Source organism: Bombus terrestris, chromosome 2, assembly GCF_910591885.1.
Source record: "Bombus terrestris chromosome 2, iyBomTerr1.2, whole genome shotgun sequence".
NCBI lineage: Eukaryota > Metazoa > Arthropoda > Insecta > Hymenoptera > Apidae > Bombus > Bombus terrestris.
This window is the reverse complement of record NC_063270.1, coordinates 10,437,655-10,448,066: the sequence shown is the minus strand read 5'-3', so window position 1 is coordinate 10,448,066 and position 10,412 is coordinate 10,437,655. Positions and strand designations below refer to the sequence as shown.

The 10,412-nt window shown below is 30.5% G+C and overlaps 3 protein-coding genes across 4 annotated transcripts; 2 read left to right on the top strand and 1 right to left on the bottom strand.

Moving 5' to 3' along the window:
- The first annotated feature begins 1,586 nt into the window (after positions 1 to 1,586).
- LOC100645660 (endoplasmic reticulum resident protein 29) lies at positions 1,587 to 3,530 on the top strand. Of its 2 annotated transcripts, XM_012318961.3 has the most exons (4): positions 1,587 to 1,731; positions 1,818 to 2,086; positions 2,577 to 2,975; positions 3,051 to 3,530. In XM_012318961.3, exons 2-4 carry the CDS (start codon positions 1,991 to 1,993, stop codon positions 3,285 to 3,287), a joined length of 732 nt encoding a protein of 243 aa, XP_012174351.1. In that variant the 5' UTR covers positions 1,587 to 1,731; positions 1,818 to 1,990; the 3' UTR covers positions 3,288 to 3,530. The 2 variants fall into 2 exon arrangements, with proteins under 2 accessions (XP_012174351.1, XP_003402684.1); XM_003402636.4 differs by having other exon boundaries at positions 1,655 to 2,086.
- On the bottom strand, positions 3,024 to 5,345 carry LOC100645272 (ran-specific GTPase-activating protein). The gene is made up of 4 exons (XM_012318960.3): positions 5,193 to 5,345; positions 4,748 to 4,905; positions 4,380 to 4,666; positions 3,024 to 4,287 (listed from the first exon to the last, which is right to left on the bottom strand). Exons 1-4 carry the CDS (start codon positions 5,205 to 5,207, stop codon positions 3,968 to 3,970), a joined length of 780 nt encoding a protein of 259 aa, XP_012174350.2. The 5' UTR covers positions 5,208 to 5,345; the 3' UTR covers positions 3,024 to 3,967.
- Positions 5,346 to 5,769: 424 nt separating this feature from the next.
- On the top strand, positions 5,770 to 9,975 carry LOC100645394 (serine/threonine-protein phosphatase alpha-2 isoform). Its single transcript, XM_003402633.3, has 5 exons — positions 5,770 to 6,005; positions 6,700 to 6,831; positions 6,947 to 7,177; positions 7,252 to 7,580; positions 7,719 to 9,975. The coding sequence occupies exons 1-5, from the start codon at positions 5,951 to 5,953 to the stop codon at positions 7,959 to 7,961; spliced, it is 990 nt and encodes a 329-aa protein (XP_003402681.1). The 5' UTR covers positions 5,770 to 5,950; the 3' UTR covers positions 7,962 to 9,975.
- Positions 9,976 to 10,412: the final 437 nt, after the last annotated feature.

Genomic DNA, 10,412 nt, shown 5'->3' with positions numbered 1-10,412 from the left:
CCTGACAAAAGCGCAGGCGTCCGTGCGATTGAGTGACGTCACGAGTCTAAGGCACGGGGCGTTATACGCTTATCAATGAACGTACGACGCCTACGGCGGATACCTGTTTTCTAGTGACTAACACCCTCCCTTACCCGCTCTTCCTTCTGCACCCCATACGTTCAGTTCTTCGTTTGGCTACGCCTTTGTGGCCTACCAAATGCAGACTCTTTCTACTTCTCTTTATAGACATTCACCATGACGACGTCAAATCACTGTATTTCGTCAGGTTCCACTCTTCTGTGATGGATATACAGAGACAAGTCTTCTTCATTGAGTAATTTGACCTCAAATCGATCGCATACTGCGATTTTATTTCAATTAGACGAGGTCGAGTTTGTATCTGAGACAAAACTTATACATGTTATTTGAGGACCTTTGTAAATGTTTCACTATTTTTATTGAGAATTCGTATAATGATCTTGAATTAATTATAATTTATTGATATTAGGATAATAATCAATATCACTCAATAATAACCACCTAAACCACATTTCTTAAGTATGATTGCTTTACTGTTTAAAAAATTTTACAGAGAAAATAATATTTTAAGCAGTCGATCACTATATATCTGCATATTTTGACATTAATGGTATCGCGCATCTCACAAGTGCATTTTACAAATGTGGAACGATTCTCTGTTTCTTTGCCAGCAAAACTGGAACATTTATATAGATCAATCTTTTTCCTCTTTTTTAGTCCGACTCTACGGAATGATAGTTATATCAATACACGAGCTTCTACGATTAATCATGTATAACCGAATGTATTATTATGAATAAGTACTATAATAGTGGAAATATTCTCTTTTATATTGTACTAATAACTTTCTTCATAGATATTATTTGGCATTTTTTATTGCAATGGAAATTTTCATGGACGTGTAGATATATAGTTATCAATTAACTTTTCAGTGTATGCCTCACTGATTTTGTCGATTTTTCTATACTCTCTTTTTCATTCTAATTTATTCTGCCCTTCTTTCATTCCTCTTCCTTCCTCATGTTTTAGCGTTTATCTCTTTTCATGTATCAGCATAATATGTAAGGCTGTCAATAACACTGTGCTTAATACGATAGAACTCGATATCTGTATCTTTATGATTTTAACGACTAAAGTTATTTTATTCATTTTAGTCAACATCAAAAACCTATGAGAGAGTTAATACGATTCTAATAGTTCTTTTTGAACTTTACCGGAAACTTTAGATTAACATTTCGTATAAATGTAATTCACATTAAACAATCGAAATTCTGTTATTACAAAAAAGTAATTGTATGATACACAACTTTATATTATATTTACTTTTATGTCCTATCATACAAGTTAATTAAAATTGTTCGATTAATACTATAAATATTATTAAATCATACCTTTTGGTACCAAAATAAATAGGGGTTAACAGATAATTGAAATATCATTTGTATTAAAAGTGCAAATTAAATCATTCACTAACAAATATGTAATACGTATTAAGATGAAAGAGCAGATTCTACATTCTATCTTTTTGTATAGAAAATTGTCAAAATATCGTGTAAATATAAATTACCACAAGTTACGTTCCCTGACATGACGTAGGTACATCCTGTAATGCGCGGTTTCGTGTCCTTCTCTGATTCGACGACGGCAAAGCGCCGTATCTGCTTCTTTACCTGTATTTTATCAAACCGTATTCGTGCTCTAGTATTTGAGGTTAGTTTCGAACGTTAACTAGGAAAAAGGCTCTCTATAACGAATCTACTTCTTTTAAGTGGTAAAAAGCGCATCTCTTCTTTTAGTTACGTTTACGTATAATTGGCTGGCAACCTTATCAAAACATACAATAATCGAAGAAGTGATTAATACACAAGACGTATCGCATTAAAGCCAAGGAATTTTGACCATTAAGTTACCAGTCCTTAATCGAAAAAGACATTTAAAAAGTTATTTATAGTCTCCCATCAGTTATAACATGCTTCCGTCAATTGTAGTACTTCTTGTTATCGGAATTGCAGCTGCCGAAGATTGCAAAGGATGTGTTTCTTTGGATTCTTATTCCTTTGACAAGGTACCTTAATCTTTTTAAATGTACGTTTCTTGGAAGAATTACTCATTTTATTTGTTGAATTACATTTATTTCAAGTAAGATATACCCAGTAGTTGTTCGAAAATGAACAAAATTAACTTACTAGATCCTTTTGTTTTCTTTACCTTGTTGATTAGATCATTTGTTCCCATGGTTACAGGACGCTCAGTTACATTAGAGACATGCTTATATTATAGAACAAAAAAATTTAGGAAGTAGAAATATAATATCTAGAAATGAATCAACATGAAAATAATAAGTATATTTTAATATATCATTATTTAGTATCTTATTTAAAGCAAATGAACTAATAAGTATTACTATTTCGATTACCAGAAACCGTTTGCTTTTTACGAATCTCATATTGATTTAGACATGTTATTATGCAAACGATATTTTATATTTTATTATATTGAAATATTTATAAAAAATATTCCGTGCTCGTATAGTAAATAAAGTATTTGTGACATAGGTGATACCGAAATTCAAAGCGGCAGTTGTTAAATTCGATGTGGCATTTCCGTATGGAGAGAAACACGAACAGTACGCGCAAATAGCTGCAGGAACGAAAGATTCTCATGATCTATTGGTTGCTGAAGTGAGAGTGAAGGATTATGGCAATAAAGATAATTCTGATCTTGCCGCTCGCTATAAAATAAAGTCCAAAACATTCCCCGCTGTTCTTTTATTTCTTCAAGGAAAAACAGAACCAATTCCATTCGTTGCAGAAAAAGAAACTGATTTTACCGCGGATAGTATTAAGCGATTTATTAAAATGAAGTCTGGAATATATCTTGGTCTCCCTGGTTGTGTAGAACAATTAGATAGACTTGCAGAGGAATTCAGGACCAGCGGAGAAACGGAAAGAAAGGTAATATTACATAAATAACATAATTTATAAAATTATTATAAAAGTATGTAATTATAATTATCTTTTATTTCATAGGAGATATTAAACAAAGCTAAAGTCTTTGAAGGAACACTACCTGAAACGCAACGCGCTGCCGCAAAAGTTTATGTTAAAACTATGGAAAGAATATTGGAAAGAGGAGACGTTTTTGTTCAAACAGAACAAACTAGAATAGAGGGCATATTGAAAGGGAAATTATCGAATGAAAAGAAACGCACAATGGAAGAAAAACGTAATATCCTCCATTCTTTCTTATACAGAGACGAATTATGAAAAATTACCATCGTACAGTATTATAAATTTTGTTATGTATACTTTTGTAAAAATAGTGTCATATTAAAATCAAATATCCACTGATCGTTTTAAGTCCAATATCATATAGCTCATTTTTTATAACTTAAAACGATACAGGTGTTAGTCTGTACTGCATACATTCCAATATTTCAGACTGCAATTTATATAAATGTGAAAAGATTGGAAAAAACGTTTAAAAGGAATAAAATATTTAAAAGACCAGCTCCAAATTTTTTTAGAAATAATGTTCCCATAAACACTAAAATTTTAATATTAGTATACACCAAAACATATAAGTAGTATTTTTAAAAATTGAATAATATTTCAAATTGTATAAATTCTTGCATATTCAAGATTAAATAGTTGTCCTACTTTTTAATTTCTTATTTCTGATGAATTTAACATATGTCAATTAATTCATCATAGTATAAATGCTAAAATATCCTTCATTAAGAAATTACTTATAACGTATAACGACCGTATAAATATTGTCTTATTTATAAATTGAAAATTTGTTCAACCTGTCTATTAACATCGTTGTTAAAATATTTTCCTACATTAAATTCAATGATCAAATATTTAAGCATATGCATGCATGTATGTTTATATTGGAATGTGCACTTATAATTAGCATTTCTAATTCATAGAGATATAGATTTTTATTTCTTTTCTTCCACACCCTTAACTTGCAATTGTTCAAGTTCTTTAGCTACTTTTTCCATAGTTTCCCCATCTTTTATTTGTTTTTCAGAAGGTTCCACTTTTTCAGTTTCATTACTCTCAACCTTTAAATCTCCTTCTGTCAATTTGTTAGCTTGTTCTTCATTATCAGTACTTTCACTATAACTTACATCACTAGAAGGTTCACTATCACTCTCAACATGTTTTTCTTCAGTGTTATTTTTGCCAGCATATATTTCGCACTCAGAGCCCACTATCTTCTTTGCCTTCTCAAAAGCTTCTTTCCAAACAGTTGCATCTAGAGCAAAAAATATCAATAACAATTATATTAATAATTGATATTTTAAATTTTGTCCACATTGTACATTTGTTCATTAATAATATATTTACTTTCTGCATTTGCAAATCTTATGGCAAGTAATTCTGGCTTAAGTTGTTCATCTGCATAATCAGCAAGTACACTCCATACCCATGCTCTATCACTACCACAATTGGGTTTCAATTCCATCCAAGGAGTTACAAAATGATTAGCACAAATTTTAAGTGTTTTATCTCTACGCATTACAACTCTTACTGTATTTTTTGTTTTATGTCTTAATAACTTCACCTCTCCAGTACCACGTTCTTTCCACTCTGCTGGATTATTAGAAGAATCATAACGATATAATTTTGCTCTCCTGCAAATAGAACAATATACACAAATATCAGATAAGAAACTTATAATATATATTTTAATGACTATTGACATTTGAATTTACATTTTTATCATTTCAACTTCATCTTCTTCATTATTGGATACTTCAATTAATGGCAAAGAAATTATTGGTTCAAAATGTACATCTACTTCATTAGTTTCTTCATCATTCTCTTGAGTTTCACAGTTAACATTCTTCACATCAACATGATCTCCATTTAGCTATAAATCAACGCAGAATATTTTATAGATATTGAAAAAAATATTTAAAAATTAAAAAAATGTATGGTTATAAATATTCATTATATTAATTCTATCTGATGAAAATAAATTTTTTTAAACCAATTAAAAGTATATGATTTATAAGATCGTGTTTTGTTTCTACAGACGCGACAATATAACCTACAGCGTCATTTGAAAAATTTTAAATAAATTACAATAAGCTTATTCATTACTGTATTGAATAATAATAATCTAGAGAGAATTATAAAAATAAATGTTATAATTACCACGTTTTCTGGCATTGTTTAACAATTTTACAAGAAAGATTATGCGATCACGTATCAAATACCACTAACTTCGACCTGTTTGATACCAAACTGTGATGTAGTATGATAAACCTTCATGATAACTCGTACATATGTGTTTGAAATGATAATTATTCCCTATGGAATAAAAACTATATACTGAAAAATTTTCAAATTAAAACTGTAAATAAAATTATTTACAAATATATCATCCCACAATTTATTAAAATTAATAAATTTCAGTAAATGAAATAACTTTAAATAATCTAGGGAGTTCCACTATCAATTTGATTAGCACAAAATTTCTCTAGAGTATACATGTACAAAATGCATTAATTTGATTTGTATACTTAATAGTTTTTAATTACTAGGTATAAATTGAAGAAATTTGACAGATTCGATTACAATTGTTCTAATAATCGATAGTATCGATATTACTAATATTTCCTTTTTCGTAATAATTGCATGTTCAGCATTCAGCATGATCGAGTATATATTCTGGTTTGTTCGATAAATCGACCGGTCGAACTCTATCGAACAGGAAAAGCTCGAATTTAGAGAGGGGGTAAAAGGGAGTGGAGTGCGCGGTTGTCCGGGCGGCCATTGCGGGTACATTGTCCGAAACCGCGAATGCAATTGAGTGCAGCTTGCTACACTAGTGAAATCCACGAAAATCAAAGGTCATCCCCAAAAGAAGGTGCTCCGTGTGAAGCCCGGGACGCGCACAAAACCCCGGCCCGATGGCTGAATCAGACAAACTTAATATTGACAACATCATAGCTCGGCTCTTGGAAGGTAAAGCTGCTCACTTGCCCTCCTTGAGGGGGGGTGATGGGATCTGAACTGTCGCCCGCGTCACCCTTTGTTATAACTCCTTCAAACACGTAGTCCCTAACAATTTAAGTTGAACATTCGGCTGAAGATATTGCGTCTTTCGTTTATCTTTTCATTCTTTTATCTTCTTCTTAGATATCTGGTTTCTTTGATCGATTACGCAACTATCCTTAAATATAACCGATCTCAAATATTTTACACAAACCGACAATTGTTTGTTTACATGAAGTGGGATTGGCAATGTAATAGAAATCACTAGTTCTTGGATAAGACTCTTGTCTCGAGCTTGAGTGATTGCTGGAATATACTTTGTAATTTTTAATTTTACTTCTACTTGTCTCTATTATTTATAAAAGGATCCTAAAATGTATTAATAAATTAAACTGATTCATTCAAGAAGTTGTTCACTGTTAATGTTATAAAAAGAAGTATAATTTTGTATTATATATGAAAAGATGAATACATATTAAACTTCTGGAATATTTGATTTGCGTCCTTTCAACGTAGGAGCTGCTATTTATGTCTGTTGTATAGAAAATTACTTTTCTTTTAAGATTTTTTTTTATCATGTATCTACAAGCTGGTTATAAAATTTGAGAATAAATTCTATTATATTTCATTGTATTTATTACACGAAGATATTTTAATCTTATAGTGCGGGGAGCCAGGCCAGGGAAAAATGTACAATTAACAGAAGGAGAAATAAAAGGACTTTGCCTGAAGTCGCGTGAAATTTTTTTATCACAACCTATTTTGTTAGAACTTGAAGCACCGCTTAAAATATGTGGTAAGTTATTTTTTATTATAATTCATACTTTATTTTTTTATTTTATTATGCACATATAAATATATATGTCAAGTTGCTTCAGACAATAAGAAACAAAATGAATTTTATTTTTAAGGTGATATTCATGGGCAATATTATGATCTACTACGACTATTCGAATATGGTGGATTTCCACCAGAGAGTAACTATCTGTTTCTAGGAGACTATGTTGATAGAGGAAAACAGTCTTTAGAGACAATTTGTCTCCTTCTTGCCTATAAAATCAAATATCCTGAGAACTTCTTTTTACTTCGTGGAAATCATGAATGTGCATCCATTAATAGGATATATGGATTTTATGATGAATGTAAAAAATTACCTTTATATGTAGCTTATTATAAAATGTTTGAATCTTAATCCTTATATTCTGGTATTATTTAGGTAAACGACGTTACAATATTAAACTGTGGAAGACATTTACGGATTGTTTCAATTGTTTACCTGTTGCGGCAATAGTTGACGAAAAAATATTTTGTTGCCATGGTGGCCTTAGTCCAGATCTACAAAACATGGAACAGATCAGACGTATTATGCGACCAACAGATGTACCTGATCAAGGCTTATTGTGTGATCTATTATGGTCTGATCCAGACAAAGATACAATGGGTTGGGGAGAAAATGATCGTGGGGTATCATTTACATTTGGAGCTGAAGTAGTTGCCAAATTTTTACATAAGCATGACTTTGACCTTATTTGTCGTGCTCATCAGGTATGTATGTCATGACATATACAGAACTTTTAATTTTAGTACATTATTTGTGTAAGACTTTATTTTTCAAATGTTATTATGATTATGTAATTTCAATAAATTCTGAAAATATTAAATAAAAATCTATAAAAATTTTAGGTGGTAGAAGATGGCTATGAATTTTTTGCAAAGAGACAGTTAGTTACCCTGTTCTCAGCACCAAACTACTGTGGCGAATTCGATAACGCTGGAGCTATGATGTCCGTTGATGAAACTCTCATGTGTAGTTTCCAAATTCTAAAACCAGCTGACAAAAAGAAATTAACGTACGGTGGCCTGAATGCAAATAGACCAGTGACTCCCCCACGAGGCGGTGGAAACAACAAAAGCAAGAAGAAGTGAAATCCTTAGATTTGTTTCTCATCCTTTTTTTTGAACGAAACGTTTAGAACTTCAAAATAACTTCCTTAAAACCCTCAGTCTTCTAAGACATTAAGTTCTTGTAAGAGAAAAGATGTTATTGTTATTATTTCCTAGTATCGCTACTATTATTATCAACGCTATTATCATATTATTTTCGAATTTATCATGAATTCCGCTCACACATTAATGATCACATTTTAAGTAAAAGAAAATCCTGGAGGGGCGTAGTTTGTTAAGCGAAAGATAAACAAAGAAGTTCTTCATTAAAATAGAACAGTTCAAAGACGGAAAAAATGCTATTAAATGGGTGTCTATAAAAAATTAACAGTAAGTTCAGTTATTGGAGATTAGATTAGAAATTCTACTAGAAGTATTGTTACAAAATACAAGAAAATTTCATGGCCAATTCATTCTTAATTCTTTGCTTAACATTTTCTTCGGTGTTTTTATAGAATAAACAATTAGAAATTGCAATATCACTGATCAGAATATCATGGCATGGTACAATTGATGTAACATTAGTCACAATTTTATTGTGCTGTTTCTTCGCTTTGATGGCATGCATAACTACCTTATGTTAATGATAATATATGAATACTATCGAATACATAGTGGTTCTTAATGACATAAGTTTCAAATGTGATACATAATTTTGGCTTTATTATATTTCTGTAAATTGCACAAAATTTGTAAGTGACATACAGATACGACTTTCATAAAGAGACCGTTTTTGTAGAATGTGCTTTTGTAATTAAATTTTTATAAATCGCAAAAAGACAGAATGTTTTAGCTGTTCAGTAAAAATCGATTTCAATGAATATTTTTAAAAGAAAAAAGACTTATATATATATATATATATACACATATATATATTCCTTATTTATACCTGTATCCCAAAATAAATTTATGATATACAAAGTATCGTGTATCCGTGAAGTTTCACTGGATTCTTCATGACGTGCATTGCATTACTAATTTTCGGGAGGAAATGGTAATGATAGAACTAATATAAAAGCAGGCTGTAAATGTGTATAATGCAAGTAGCGAAGTTATGCATATATATACATACAATTTAAAAAACAAGGAATGTAAGAAGAAACCCCGATTTGTAAGGATTCATCATATAAACATTAACGGTCCCTTTTATCGGGAATAATTTCACTAATCTCATGTAACCACATTTATATTTTATTATCGATCTTGTTCAGTCCCTTGACATACTCTTCATGTATCATGTAGATCGTAAAACTATTTTTCAGTGATGTCACCACTACGAATCGTATGTAAGAAGAAATCATAAGGTACTGTTCTGTAAAAATTAGCGCAACAAACACCTGTCATCCGCCTCCCTTGTACTTGTACATTAATTTCTATCTTCTAAATAAAACTCACAAAAAAACATTCATCCACCTCTTTTGTTCTCAGTTATGTTTAATATCTTTAGTCACCATCTTATATATATCCATTTTTACATGTTTTACAGAATCATCTTGTCCGATTCTTAATTTTTTCACGAGACATTTTATACGTATGTACTTACATATATATACCTGAATATATACCTGAAAAGCTACTGGTACTATTAATCATATCGTTGCGAAAAGAATGTCCAATAATACAAATTTGTAATATACACATATTTAATTATACAAATCTATTCGTTTTTCCAAATACACAACTTTATTATTAATTTGATTAGATACTTTAGCAGCTTAGATCGATATAGGTTCAGGTTCATACTAAAGTGATAAGTACAATCTGATTAGACACTCGATAATCTTAACAGTTCAAAACAGATACATATTTCGATATTTGAAGTTTTGGAATGACGAAACTTCATATATGGTGGACATTATGTTATGTATGAACTGCTAATAATAAATCTCTAAAGTTCTAAATGAACACCGATTTTTAAAACTAGTAATAAAAGTAATGCACGACTACCGTTTGTAAATAATTACAGGAATTGGAAATATAATAACTTCAGAATATACAGATGTTTGTATTTATAACATTTTTCCAATTAGTGTGATGCGATGTATCACAGGAATGAAGAACTTTTGATTAAAAAATAATCTCGTTCCCCTAAATTGCTACTTCTTAAATTCTCTTCCAAAAAGTGCTTCAATTTAAAAACAATATGTACATAAAAAGTTTTAAATAACGGTCAGATAATCTAACTTAGTAATTGATAAGGAAAAGGTAAAGATCTATATATGTAGATCGTCCAATCGATAATCACTCGTTTACTTAACTTAACTTCTGTTTACTTAACTTCTGCTACGAGTGTTTGTTTAAAAGAAAAGAAAAGAATAGGTTTGCATAGTTAGACAGATTCCCATAAAGAAGACCGTGAAAGAATAATAATACGTAAAGAAAATTAACTCATATCGTCGTGACGAGGTATCACCGAATCAGCACCTCGTTGTA